This window comes from Leucopleurus acutus (genome assembly GCF_964270905.1).
Source record: "Leucopleurus acutus genome assembly, chromosome: 19".
Taxonomy (NCBI): domain Eukaryota; kingdom Metazoa; phylum Chordata; class Mammalia; order Artiodactyla; family Delphinidae; genus Leucopleurus; species Leucopleurus acutus.
The window spans coordinates 46,074,119-46,089,271 of record NC_139161.1 but is presented as its reverse complement, the minus strand read 5'-3'; the positions used below and the strand labels follow the sequence as shown (position 1 = coordinate 46,089,271).

Here is a 15,153-nt window from a genome sequence, read left to right as displayed (position 1 = left end):
AAGATGCTACCAGAAAACTACTAGAGCTAATCAATGAATTTGGTAAAGTAGCAGGATACAAAATTAATGCACAGAAATCTCTTGCATTCCTATTCACTAAAGATGAAAAGTCTGAAAGTGAAATTAAGAAAACACTCCCATTTACCACTGCAACAAAAAGAATAAAATATCTAGGAATAAACCTACCTAAGGAGACAAAAGACCTGTATGAAGAAAATTATAAGACACTGATGAAAGAAATTAAAGATGATACAAATAGATGGAGAGATATACCACGTTCTTGGATTGGAAGAATCAACATTGTGAAAATGACTCTACTACCCAAAGCAATCTACAGATTCAATGCAATCTCTATCAAACTACCACTGACATTTTTCACAGAACTAGAACAAAAAATTTCACAATTTGTATGGAAACACAAAAGACCCCGAATAGCCAAAGTAATCTTGAGAAAGAAAAACGGAGCTGGAGGAATCAGGCTCCCTGATTTCAGACTATACTACAAAGCTACAGTAATCAAGACAATATGGTACTGGCACAAAAACAGAAATATAGATCAATGGAACATGATAGAAAGCCCAGAGATAAACCCACGCACATATGGTCACCTTATCTTTGATAAAGGAGGCAAGAATATACAGTGGAGAAAAGACAGCCTCTTCAATAAGTGGTGCTGGGAAAACTGGACAGCTACATGTAAAAGAATGAAATTAGAACACTCCCTAACACCCTACACAAAAATAAACTCAAAATGGATTAAAGACCTCAATGTAAGGCCAGCCCACCATCAAACTCTTAGAGGAAAACATAGGCAGAACACTCTATGACATAAATAACAGCAAGATCCTTTTTGACCCACCTCCTAGAGAAATGGAAATAAAAACAAAAATAAACAAATGGGACCTAATGAAAGGTAAAAGCTTTTGCACAGCAAAGGAAACCATAAACAAGACGAAAAGACAACCCTCAGAATGGGAGGAAATATTTGCAAATGAAGCAACTGACAGAGGATTAATCTCCAAAACATACAAGTAACTCATGCAGCTCAATATCAAAAAAACAAACAACCCAATACAAAAATGGGCAGAAGACCTAAACAGACATTTCTCCAAAGAAGATATACAGATTGCCAACAAACACATGAAAGAACGTTCAACATCATTAATCATTAGAGAAATGCAAATCAAAACTACAATGAAATATCATCTCACACTGGTCTGTATGGCCATCATCAAAAAATCTACAAACAATAAATGCTGGAGAGGGTGTGGAGAAAAGGGAACACTCTTGCACTGTTGGTGGGAATGTAAATTGATACAGCCACTATGGAGAACAGTATGGAGGTTCCTTAACAAACTAAAAATAGAACTACCATATGATCCAGCACTCCCACTACTGGGCATATACCCTGAGGAAACCATAATTCAAAAAGAGTCATGTACCACAATGTTCATTGCAGCTCTATTTACAATAGCCAGGAGATGGAAGCAACCTAAGTGTCCATCAACAGATGAATGGATAAAGAAGATGTGGCACATATATACAGTGGAATATTACTCAGCCATAAAAAGGAACAAAACTGAGTTATTTGTAGTGAGGTGGATGGACCTAGAGACTGTCATACAGAGTGAAGTAAATCAGAAAGAGAAAAACAAATACCATATGCTAACACATATATATGGAATCTAAAAAAAAAAAAAGAAAGAAAATGGTCAGAAGAACCTAGGGGCAAGATGGGAATAAAGATGCAGACCTACTAGAGAATGGACTTGAGGAAACGGGGACAGGGAAGGGTAAGCTGGGACAAAGTGAGAGAGTGGTATGGACATATATACACTACCAAATGTAAAACAGATAGTTGGTGGGAAGTAGCCACATAGCACAGGGAGATCAGCTCCATGCTTTGTGACCACCTAGAGAGGTGGGATAGGGAGGGTGGGAGGGAGGGAGATGAAAGAGGGAAGAGATATGGGGACATATGTATAACTGATTCACTTTGTTATAAAGCAGAAACTGAGACACCATTGTAAAGCAATTATACTCTAATAAAGATATTAAAAAAAAATTCTACCTACATAGTATCCATCTTTCTAACCAGGAAAAAAATTAAGTGGTTTATTTTTAAAAACACTTGAAAAGCGAACATTTCATTTAAAGAATGTCTTAAGTCCAATAGTGGATAGTATTTATGAATATCTCTCCCAAGTTTTGATTTCCTCTTGGCTTATTCATATATGGGGGAAATGAGGAGGGTAGTATAATGCTCTTCGTTACCTCTCAGTTGGATTTGTAAACAAGTTAACCTCTTTTTTTGGGGGGTGGGCGGGTAGTGTTTCCATTCTGTTTTGTCACAGTGCTCATTAATATACAATACTTTTACTTCTATTTTAAATAAGTGTGATAGAGACCAATTTTTTTTTAAAGTCTGCAGGTTCTAATGTACTCTCTTTGCTTTTAACCTCTCTAGCATAACCCAAGGCAGATATTCCTCCTCCTGCTTTAAGGGGAGTGCTACAGATTTATAGCAACTTAATATCTAGCCATCTGCATGGCTCATTAGTAAACTCACACATGAACTGGGGCATTGTCTTATCTTTGCTGCAGCCTGCTAGTGCTCCTCTAGTGTGCTTGGCTATTATAGGTTGCTAAGCAATAATCCTCGTGCTTGCATTGTCCCCACCGATATGCAGAATGGAAGTAGATATGTGTTTGGTTACAGCTCTGGTCAAACACTTCTGTCTTAGAGCCATAAAATCAAGAAAAGAAAAGGAGGCACAGCAATAGCAGGGTCAGTAAATCAGAATTCTGAACAAGCCTATCTGTAGCTGTCTTTTGATTGGGTGATCTCTGAATTCATAAATTACAGCACTGCCCCAAGGGAAAATTAAGAGGTTTAATTGAATATAATTTCAAATAGGTACTGGGTTTTTTAGCAGGTCTATGCTTGGACATTCCTAAACCTTTTACAGATAGATAGATTCATTTACATATTCACTCAATAAATAATTATTGATGTCATAGTGGCAGGCACTATGCTAAGCACTGAAATTCTTTTTCAGGATTGTCTTCCTAAACTCTTGCGGAATTAAGAGCCTTTCACATTCTTTCCCAATATGCACACCTTCACCCCTGTATCAATCCACCTTCTAACATACAAAGTCCTTCAGGCAATATGGGCACAAATGCTTTCAACTAAATAAGTAGGAACACAAAAGAATTCCTTATTCATATTTTGAAAGGTCCAATCTTATAAGTGACTTTTATCATTTCCTGCACTTAGTGCATGGCTCACTGCTGGGCATGGCCTCAGTACAACCCTATTTAAGGACATAAATAGGAATGAATTATAACCCACATTATAATAAGCTTTAACAGACTATTTCTTCACAGAAGGCATATAACATTACAGGGACTGGCTGCTGATTAAACTGGTGAAAATTGACGCAGCAGGGCTACTTAACAGATGTGTGATGTTCCCTTTAAACACAGGTCCTGTTTGAAACTCAGCTGTCTTGGTCTTACCAGAATTTCTTACCATTTGTACATAATGTAGAATAACTACTACGAAAGGAGGAAGAAAAGAAGCACTATTAAACACTATTGTAATTAAAATTCAATAACTATAGGAAAAGGCATTTTCCTACAAAACCTTTTTAAACTTAGGGCTGTGTAATAAGAATAAAGCTAAGCAAATTAATAAAAAAGAAATAAGATTTCTCAAAACACAAGTTAAGCTCATAGCCTAAAAAATACAATGACCAGGGAAAGAAATAAGGAATTCCCATGGTACGTTTTTGTTTTGTTTTGTTTTGTTTTTTTGCGGTACGCGGACTTCTCACTGCTGTGGCCTCTCCCGTTGCAGAGCACAGGCTCCGGACGCGCAGGCTCAGCGGCCATGGCTCACGGACCCAGCCGCTCCATGGCATGTGGGATTTTCCCGGATCGGGGCACGAACCCGTGTCCCCTGCATCGGCAGGCGGACTCTCAACCACTGCGCCACCAGGGAAGCCCCACATGGTACGTTTAACCACAATATTTTCTATGCAAAGATATGTATTTGAGTGTATTCTGGGAGCTGCCTGGCAAGATAACATCCTTTTAATTTTGACAAGTATATAACAAGGATAAAGACACATCCTTTGACATGTTGAGACTAAAATAACAGTTCCTCTTCCCACTTCTTACACACACACACACACACACACACACACACACACACACACACACACACACGTATTTACAAAGGGAGATTTAGAAATGTTAGGATTAATAGTGACTGATCATTGAATAAATAAGTACATTGCATTGCATTTGATATCGCAACAAGCAACTGCAATGTTTTCAGTATATATCATAAACTGGGATGAACAGACTTAAACAAAACACATTTCTCTCTACCATACATTGAAAAGTGATAACAAATTGAAAGTATAAGAACAGAAAAGACCATAAACTCTTGATTGATATGTTTTCTAGAGAGGCAATAAATTACATGTTGGAATATATGTGTGAAGATTTGTAGGTGCAAATATGGCCATAAACTGATTAAAGTGAACACCTAATTAAATTTATAGCAAATTACCTAGATTGTGATTCTGTTTGGCATGTTTAAAACGCAAGAGTTCATTTATAAACCTGGTTCAAGTGAGTATGGTAAAGGCAAAGTGTATTTATGGGGTGATGGTGAAGGGTGGGAGTGAGGAGGAAGTAAAATCAAGAAACTGGTGGCACGTACAGTGGAATATTACTCAGCCATAAAAGGAAACGAAATTGAGCTATTTGTAGTGAGGTGGACGGACCTAGAGTCTGTCATACAGAGTGAAGTAAGTCAGAAAGAGAAAAACGAATACCATATGCTAACACATATATATAGACTCTAAAAAAAATGGTTCTGATGAACCTAGTGGCAGGACAGGAATAAACACGCAGACGTAGAGAATGGACTTGAGGACACGGGGCGGGGAGGGGAAGCTGGGACAAAGTGAGAGAGCAGCATTGACATATATACACTACCAAATGTAAAACAGACAGCTAGTGGGAAGCAGCTGCATAGGACAGGGAGATCAGCTCTGTGTTTTGTGACCACCTAGAGGGGTGGGATAGGGAGGGTGGGAGGGAGGCTCAAGAGGGAGGGGATATGGGGATATATGCATATGTATAGCTGATTCACTTTGTTATACAGCAGAAACTAACACAACATTGTAAAGCAATTATACTCCAAGAAAGATGTAAAAAAAAAAAAAATGTTGACAAATGCAAGAAAAAAAAAAAGAAAGAAACTGGTGGTAGGGGGCAGGTAGGGAGGGACTTGCCAAGAAACTTTTTAAAAGTTAGTGAAGCTGTGAAAACAGTACTAAGTTTATAATAAAGGCAAAATAAATGCTGAAAAGTTTGGTTCTTAATGTGTATGTATTATATATTTACTAATAAGAAGGAATAGTAAATAATACTTATAATTGGTTTAAAAGACAGAAAAACACTTTGGAGAAAAGTAAGCAACTACAAGTTATAACTACCATCTATATAGCAATTTATAGTTTAGAAAATGCTTTAAAAATTATTATTGGGACTTCCCTGGTGGCGCAGTGGCTAAGAATCCGCCTGCCAATGCAGGGGACATGGGTTTGAGCCCTGGTCCGGGAAGATCCCACATGCAGCGGAGCAACTAAGCCCGTGTGCCACAACTACTGAGCCTACGCTCTAGAGCCTGTGAGCCACAACTACTGAGCCCACGTGCCACAACTACTGAAGCCCGCGCGCCTAGAGCCCGTGCTCAGCAACAAGAGAAGCCACCGCAATGAAAAGCCCGCCTGCCGCAACGAAGAGTAACCCCCACTCACCGCAGCTAGAGAAAGCCCGCACGTAGCGATGAAGACCCAATGCAGCCAAAAATAAATAAATAAAATAAATAAATTTATTTTAAAAAATTATTATTATAGTTCAGCCTAGCACATACTAAACACTCAATAGTCGTAAACCAAATTGAAAAGAATTTCAATTAACTAAAATATAAGTTGAAATTGTTAAATTTTAAATATTGTGAAAATTTTCTGTCATACAGGATTTCACTAAGTATCTAAAATTAGAAGAACTGTAGTGAAAGGGATGAATGTCTTGCCCAGTTATTTGTTGCCTTTTGATCATATAAATTTTTAACCTGCATAATTATGTGGGATTTGGGTTAAGGATTGGGCTGGAAGTCAAATAGAATAAATGTGTTGTCAAGTACAGAGGTAAAAAGAAGAAATAGAAAAACAGCAGGCAGGTTGAATCACTAGGGTTCTTCATTTTATTTTTGTATTAATGGGTTGTCTGCTATGTGTCAGTCAGCTCTCTTAGCTAAATTTTCTCTTTAAGCACAAGATGAATGGTTATAAACTTGCCTCTAAGTATCAATAGAAGATGACGGGAATATATTTTAAACTATTTCCCAAACCGCATTTAAAATATCCCTGGGATTATATCTTTAAAAGGCAAAATCTTGAGGAACCCATCGTCAACTAAAATTTAGTAATAGTTTTGCATTCTGTTGTGTAGGAGAAAGTCTAGTTCTCTACCTTGGGATTTGACTTTATTTGCTGCTGTTCCTGCCACTTTGCTGCAGATGCCTAATGCCAAACTGTCTGGTATACTCCGTGAACTCTGAAAGGAGAAAAGAAACACCAGTTAAAAAGTGAAATGCTTTTCATCAAAGTTGCATCAACTCTCCCAATTAAAGAATGCACACAAATCCCTTGTAAAAATCACCAAACATTCCTCCCTAATTTCGGTAGGATTTAATGCTATATATTAGAAGCAAAGCAGTAATCACAGTCTATTTACTGCATTTACAAGATAAAGTTCATTGGCTCAGAATGTCATCACATCTTTCTATTGCTAACGTAGTAAATATGCTAAGAATATTATTTCAGATGTACATGAATCCTTGAATTATATAATACTTTCTAGAAACATAATTTGAGACCACAACACAGTGAAATAGGACATTTGAAATTGCTGCTGGTTTCTTTTACTATTAGAATCACCTTCCACGTTTGTGGTGGAAAGAAAAACGTTTTCACCTTAATTAAAGAAAGTAAAGGTTAGTTTTATGAATAAATGGTGACAAAATAGCTTTTTGTACTCATGCTGATGTACTTTTAAAAGGATGATAATAGAATACTTTAAGACTCACATTAGTCAACTTAATGGTGAATCATATAACTATTTTCACTTGCCTCCCCTTTTCTATAAAATATTTTTCCTCATTGAAGTCTTCTATTTATTTAAACACAAAGTTACTTAAACGATTAACATGGAGATTACATTTTCAGAATGATAGCGAAGTTCCCCTAAAAACTGGTGGTTACTGTACTCAGGGTAACAGTTCTGATTTTAGAAAGTAAACTTTACTTATAATTCATAATAGCTCTTCACAAATAATTTACCTGTCAATGGAAGTTTTCTGCAACTGACTCAAATGAGTCAGCTTAATGATCAACATGGGTTTGCTTTTTCCCATTTGCCATTTTATCTTTTTGAATACCCACATCTTTTCCTTTTTTTTCTTTGTGAGAAAATTAATTTCTCCAGTTTACTCTCAAGCATTAACATCTGATTACTCATGAAAACTCTACCTTCATAGGCTCTTTTACTTTGGTTGCTTCCTGGTTCCTTTCTTTGTCTTCTTTTCCATTTTCCTGAAGTGGAAATAGTGTTAGTAAATGGTATCCAACAGGAGCCGGAAATAAAACTAACATTTTATACTCTAGTGTAGCAAGCTTTTTATGTAAAATAATTCACATAATGAGTAAACATCACACCAAATAAAATCACATAAAGTAGTTGTATTAGCAAACTCAAACAGTATTAGACTTGTTAGGTATAAAGAATACAAAGCAACTGGAAGCAGGCCACTGTGACTCAACTATTAGCTGACCCCATTTTTGTCAAAACTTCATGCAGAAAAGTTCAACTAAAAAGAGAAATAATTCAATGACAGAATATGATATTGCATCTCCATTTTCCCAAAAATGTTGAATCTCAAATCCTCTCATGGCTAAATGGTTAGAAACCTATGTAGACCAGGTACCTGAGCAGGTTTGGGTTCCTCTTGAGATGTCAACTCACTCATCTGGACCACTAAAAGATATCACCAAATGGTAAGGAAAAGTATTACCAGACCACTATTTATAACAAAAAGAGAGAAAGAAAATATTAACAAACAGAAATACTCTGGAAGATCAAAATCTCCCCCCACCCAACCTCATCCCACCATTCTACTGAATGATAATAAGTTCTCAGCTGCTAAACTTCTGACTGTACTACTGTTATTACTGTGGTTACTGATCAAAGCTCGATTAGTGCTAGGCCAGGGTTCAGGGAGATAGGAAAAGTCACCACAGTAATCATCACCATTAGTGTTTAAAAAAACAGCAACAGCAATGCAACTGAATTTTTAAAACATTACCATCATCCTCATTAGTTTTTGAAATTACAAAGTGAGGTGAAATGAAACTTTGATTGCTATTTAATTCATGTGAGAAAGACAGACATTAGAATAATCACCTTGCTAAAAAGTATTTTTGGAGGGGGGAGTTCTGAGAGGAATGAGATTTATCTGGTTTATTTATTTATGCTAAGGAGTAAAAATGGATAATTACCACATCCCCTACTTCAATTGCAAATGACTATAGATTCAGTCACAGATGATCAAAATCACTGTTGTGTCAAAAATCATGTAAGACTTTGTGTATATTTAAGACTTTGTGTATATTTAAGCTAGGTTCTATGTAAAAAGTAATACATTTTATATACATGGCCTCTGCTGCTAGGGCAGTTACAATCTAGGGACTTCTTAATTTGAAATGGTATTATTTATAATGTGCTAGAGTATTCACTTTTCTTTTTATCAACATATGTTCTGCTTGAATGAACCAAAAGTATGGCCTTTGGAGACAACAGCTTCCAACACAAAAATGCCTGCCTCAAAGCCTTTTTGAAGCAATTCATAAATAATAAATAATACACAGTAGATTTCTTTGATAGGTCCCAATTGTACATTTTCACAGACTGCTGTTTTTGCTTCTGGTGTCCATCTCCTGAAATTGCTAAAAAGCTTCCTCACATTTCTTTTAAGATTTACTTATTTTTATTTATTTATTTAGGCTGTGCCGGGTCTTAGTTGCAGCACATGGGATCTTTGCTGCGGCACGTGGGATCTTCATTGCAGCCCGCAGACTCTTAGTTGCAGCAGGCATGCGGGATCTAGTTCCCCCACCAGGGATCGAACCCAGGCCCCCTGCACTGGGAGCGCAGAGTCTTACCCACTGGACCACCAGGGAAGTCCCCCCATTTCTTTTAAAATTTGTTTTGTTTGGATGCACCCAGATAAATTCAACTCAGTAAACCTTTACTGGGTGCCTTCTATATGCAGGCAGACTTTGGGGTTAAAAAGATGGATAGGATCTGCTTTTGTAGAGTTCCTAGTTTAGTGAGAGGAAAAAGGGATAAACAGATGCAATTCCATCTGTACGTGCAAAAGCAGAGGTACAGGGGCTTCCCTGGTGGCGCAGTGGTTGAGAGTCCGCCTGCCGATGCAGGGGACATGGGTTCGGGCCCTGGTCCGGGAGGATCCCACATGCCGCGGAGCGACTGGGCCCGTGCGCCACAACTACTGAGCCTGCGCTCTAGAGCCCGTGAGCCACAACTACTGAAGCCCGTGTGCCACAACTACTGAAGCCCGCGTGCCTAGAGCCTGTGCTCCGCAGCAAGAGAGGCCACCACAATGAGAAGCCTGTTCCCTGCAACGGGGAGTGGCCCTCGCTCGCTGCAACTGGGGAGAGCCCGCGTGCAGCAGCAAAGACCCAATGCAGCCAAAAATTAAATAAATGAATAAATTAAAGAAAAAAAAGCAGAGGTACATACAAAATATTAAGGAACACAGAGGAATGGCAATTAATTTTCTCAGGGAGGTCAGGGAAGATTTCACAGAAAAATAGATTTCCAAGCTAGATTTTAAGTGACTAATAAGACTTTGTGTGTGTGTAAAGGAGGGGGGAAAGAGTATTTGAGGCAGAAGGAACATTATACGCTGGAGTATAAAAGTTCAAAAAGTGTTTGAAGCATTCATAGCAGAGCATAGTTATATAATAGAAAGTGGCAGAAGATGAGGCTAAAAAGGTAACTTTTCACAATAAATCAAGGAGTTTGGATTTTATTTTGTGCTTTTTAAGCATAGGACAAGATGCGATGAAATCGGTGTTTTTAAAAAGTTGACTCTGCCGGCAAAGACTGGAAGTGTGAAAGAGGGGGGGAAGATAGAATGAAGGTAAATTTTGTACCTTAAATGTTGCACCTGAGATGAATGCCCCTGACTGTAGTCTACTTCCCTACTCCCTTACCATTGTTTCCACCCAAATAAACTTGCACTCAACTCCTTGGACCAGGGTCTGTTCTGAGGGAACCCAAACTATTTACAACAGATAGAATGATCAGGACTGGGGGCATAATTAGATCTAAGGAGTGAAAGAGGAGTAGTTAAGGCTCACTGAGCGTTTTTTAATATTTAGAAGGCTGAATGGATGATGATGCCATTAAGTGAAATAAGGAAAGGAGAGGAAAACAGGTTTGAGGAATGATATGAGTTTGAGTTTGAAGGTATTACATTTAAGACACCTGCTTGATAGCATTTTAAAAAATATTTATTTGGCTGCATTGGGTCTTAGTTGCGGCATGCAGGATCTTTAGTTGCGGCATTCGAACTCTTAGTTGTGGCATGAGAGATCTAGTTCCCTGACCAGGGATCGAACCCAGGCCCCCTGCATTGGGAGCATGGAGTCTTAGCCACTGGACCACCAGGGAAATGCCAATAGCATCTTCATTAGTAAGACTGTCAGTCACATGTGAAAGAGTAGCCAATTATCCTCGAGGAAGGAGTTTCTCAGTATGAGAGAAATCATACATCATTCTGATTTCTCAGACTCATAGAGGATAAGAAATGTCATTTACCTGGATTTCTTGTGAGTCTTGAACCCCTGGGTATTGATAGAAAGATACATTTGTAGGAGGATGCTAGTGGGGCTCACCCAATAACAGCTAAGAGAAGGAAAAAAAAAAGCTGAAAATAAACCCTTGTTGATGAACACTTAAAAGTAGGGCTAAGAAAGAAGAGCCAGTGAAAGATACTGATAACTGCTGAGAATGGCAGGAGACTACTGCAGCTGTGCACCTGCACACTGCTGGCCTGACTCCCACTACCAGCCGCTACAGCTGTGCACATGCCCACAGCAAGCCCCTATGGCCCCACAAGTGTACACCAACAGCCAAGGCCCCCATAGCTGCTGGAGGGCCTGGATTCAATGTGGACACCTGTCACTGGCTTGCATGGCTCTGCTTACCTGCAGTTAACCTTACAGTTGTGTACCTGCAAGACACCAGCCTCAACTCCCGTCACTGGCCACCACTGCCCAGCATGTGCCTTCAGCTAGCCCCATTGTCACTCAAGGACACACTGACAGCCAGGGCCACTGCAGCTGCTTGTGCACCCCCAGTTGGCCCCAGCCCCTGCCACTGTGCCTCTGCAGCCAGTCCCCACAACTAGCCCTGCAGCCAAGCCTGTGCATACCACTGGCTCTGGACACCACCACTGCCTGGCCTGATCCCTAGCCACTGGACTGGAGGTACTGTTAAAGACTCCAACAGTCCTTGAAGCCACTGTGGACTGCCTACAGCTCTCACCAAAGATTATGCGGTTGTTGACGTCATGAACCCCAGCTGCTGAGCCAACAAGACATCACGCCCCTCCCCATCATTCGGAGATGTTACATGCCCTCACACTTTGCACCCCGCACCACTAGACCCAGGGTCACAGCATGTTCCAGCATGTGCCTGCCCGCAGATGAAAGTCTTTCCATACCAAAGTCAGTCCATAAAGTCTGAAAGAGGTAACTGCTTCTTCAAATGCACAGACACCTACAAAAACTACAGGGATCACAAAACATCGGAGAAACATGACACTACCAAAGGAACACAGTAAACTTCCAGTAATGGGAAGTGGAGATTCACAAATTGCTTGATAAAGAATTCAAAATAATTGTTCTAAAGATGCTCAGAGAGCTACAAGAGAACACAGGTAAACAATTTAATGAAATAAGGGAAATGATACAAGAATGAAATGATAAGTTCCACAAAGAGAAAACAAAAAAAGAGAACCAAACAGAAATTTTGGAGCTGAAGAATACAATGACTGAAATGAATAATTCAGTAGACAAGACTAAACCAAGCAGAAGAAAGAATCGGTAACCTCAAACACAGATCATTTGAAAATATTCAGCTGGTGGAGAAAAAAAGAAAAAACTGAAGGGGAATGAAGAAAGCCTATGGGACTTATGGGACACCATTAAGAGAAACAATCTATACAATATGAGAGTCTAAGGAAGGGGAGAAAGGGGCAGAAAACTTTTTGAAAAATAATGTCTGACCTATACCACCAGCCTGCCATAAAAATACAGTGGTATAAGTTTGACCTCTCCAATTAACTGCTGTTGTCTCAACTTCTCCAAGTGATTAGAAAATCTCATACTTCCATCTTCAAGTCTCCTTCCTGGTCCATTAACTTTCTTCTTATTATATACTAAATGTTTGTATGTGCAACCTCCACCATGTCCCCACAAATTAATATGTAGAATCCTTAACAGCCCCCCCCCAAATAATGTCTGAGAACTTCACAAATCTGAAGAGAGATTTGGACATCCAAGTTCATGAAGCTCATAGGTCTGCAAACAAATTCAACTCAAAGAGATCTTCTCCAAGACACATTGTAATAAAACTGTCAAAATCAAAGACAAAGAGAAAATCTTGAAAGAAGCAATAGAAAAGAAGTTTGCCACTTACAAAGGAACCCCATAAGACTATCACAGGATTTCTCAGCAGAAACCTTACAGGCCAGGAGAGAGTAGGATGACATATTCAAAGTGCTGAAAGAAAAAAAAAAAACCCCAAAAACCTGTCAACCAAGAATATTCTATCTGGCAAAGTTATCCTCAGAAATGAAAGAGAGAGGGACTTCCCTGGTGGTCCAGTGGTTAGGACTTTGCCTTCCAATGCAGGGGGGTGCGGGTTCGATCTCTGGTCGGGGAGCTAAGATCCCACATGTCTCGTGGCCAAAAAACCAAAACATAAAACAGAAGGAATATTGTAACAAATTCAATAAAGACTTTAAAAAAAGTGGTCCACATCAAAAAAATCTTTTAAAAATTTAAATAAATAAATAAAAAGAAATGAAAGAGAGATAAAATCTTTCCCAGAAAAATAAAAGCTGAGGGGAGCTCACCCCCACCAGAACTGTCTTACAAGAAATGCTAAAAGGTGTTCTTCAAGCTGAAATGAAAGGACACTAATTAGTAACATGAAAACACACTGGTAAGTATAACTATACAGTCAGATTCGGAATATTCCAATACTGTAATATGGTGGTGTGTTCATCACTTAACTCTAGAATAAAGGTTAAAGGACACAAGTATTAAAAATAACTATAGCTTTGCAAACAATAATTTGCTATTGGATATCCAATATAAAAAGATGTAAACTGTGGCATCAAAAATATAAGATGGGGGGAGGATATAGAAAGGTAGAGTTTCTGTATGTGATCGAAATTAAGTTGTCATCAGTTTAAAATAAACCATTGTATCTATAAGGTGTTTTATGTAAGCCTCATGGTAACCACAAAGCAATAACCTATAGTAGATGCACAAAAGATAAAGAGAATGGAATCAAAGCATACCACTGCAGAAAATCATCAATTCACAAAGGAAGGCAGTAAGACAGGAAGAAAGAAACAAAAGAATTACAAAACAGCCAGAAAACAATAAGATGACATTTAATTAGATGTTGATTAATAAAAGTTCTCACCTATCAATAAAATGGATTAAATTCTCCATCTAAATGCATAGAGTGGCTGGATGGATAAAAAACCAAGACCCAACTATATGCTGCTTATAAGAGACTCACATCAGCTTTAAGGATACACATAGGCTCAAAGTGAAGGGATGGAAAAAGATATTCCAGGCAAGTGAAAACCGAAAGAGAGCAGAGATAGCTATACTTACATCAGACAAAATAGACTTTAAGCCAAAAACTATAATAAGAGACAAAGGAAGTCATCGTTTAATGATAAAAGAGTCAATTAATCAAGAATTATGGGTTGCAGAATTACAATATTAATTGAATTCAAATTCCAGCCAAGTTATTCATGTCAAAATTGAGGGATTGATTGGGAAGGAGTACCCTGAAATTTGGAATGGGGACATTTAGTTGGACTAGGAGACTGATAATCTCAAACTTCTGAGTCACTTTGAGCCTTTTTTGACAGTGAAAGCAGTTTGTCCTCTTGTATTTGTGAAGAATATCCTCTTAATTGAAAATTTTGTAATAGTATCATCTGGGGCAACTGCCTTGCAAGAGGATGCCCATTTTGCTCAAGACTCACCACAACCACCTCTTACTTATAGTAGATTCGTTAACTCAAATCAGGTCTTTTTATTTTCTCATTAAACTTTGTTTCAATGGGTTTCAAAATTCTGTGACAGATTTTTGGTCAAGTTGTTTCCATAAAAAAGTACTGATTTTAGGGCTTCCCTGGTGGCGCAGTGGTTGAGGGTCTGCCTGCCAATGCAGGGGACACGGGTTCATGCCCCGGTCCGGGAAGATCCCACATGCCGCGAAGCGGCTGGGCCCATGAGCCATGGCCGCTGAGCCTGCGCGTCCAGAGCCTGTGCTCCGAGACGGGAGAGGCCACAACAGTGAGAGGCCCGCGTACCGCAAAAAAAAAGTACTGATTTTAAAAGCTAACTTAAAACTGCCACACATACCACATACCCCAGCAATCCCACTCCTGGGCATATACCTGGAGGAAATAATAATTCAAAAAGATACATGCGCCCCAGTGTTTATTGCAGCACTATTTACGATAGCCAGGATGAGGAAGCAACTAAATGTCCATCAACAGAGGAATGGATAAAGAAGATGTGCTACATATATACAATGGAATATTACTCAGCTATAAAAAAGAACAAAGTAATGCCATTTGCAGCAACATGGATGGACCTAGAGATTGTCATACTGAGTGAAGTAAGTCAGACACAGAAAGACAAATATCATGTGATATCACTTATA

The 15,153-nt window shown here is 38.8% G+C and overlaps 1 protein-coding gene across 1 annotated transcript in view; it reads right to left on the bottom strand.

The window, feature by feature from the left end:
* Nucleotides 1-15,153, bottom strand: part of EFCAB5 (EF-hand calcium binding domain 5) — a gene marked incomplete at its 3' end in the record, with an annotated part of 113,548 nt that overhangs the window by 88,565 nt on the left and 9,830 nt on the right. The window contains 4 exon segments of the mRNA XM_082861027.1: nt 6,558-6,642; nt 7,617-7,679; nt 8,072-8,124; nt 8,127-8,154. Coding sequence (XP_082717153.1) covers nt 6,558-6,642; nt 7,617-7,679; nt 8,072-8,124; nt 8,127-8,154 — 229 coding nt within the window.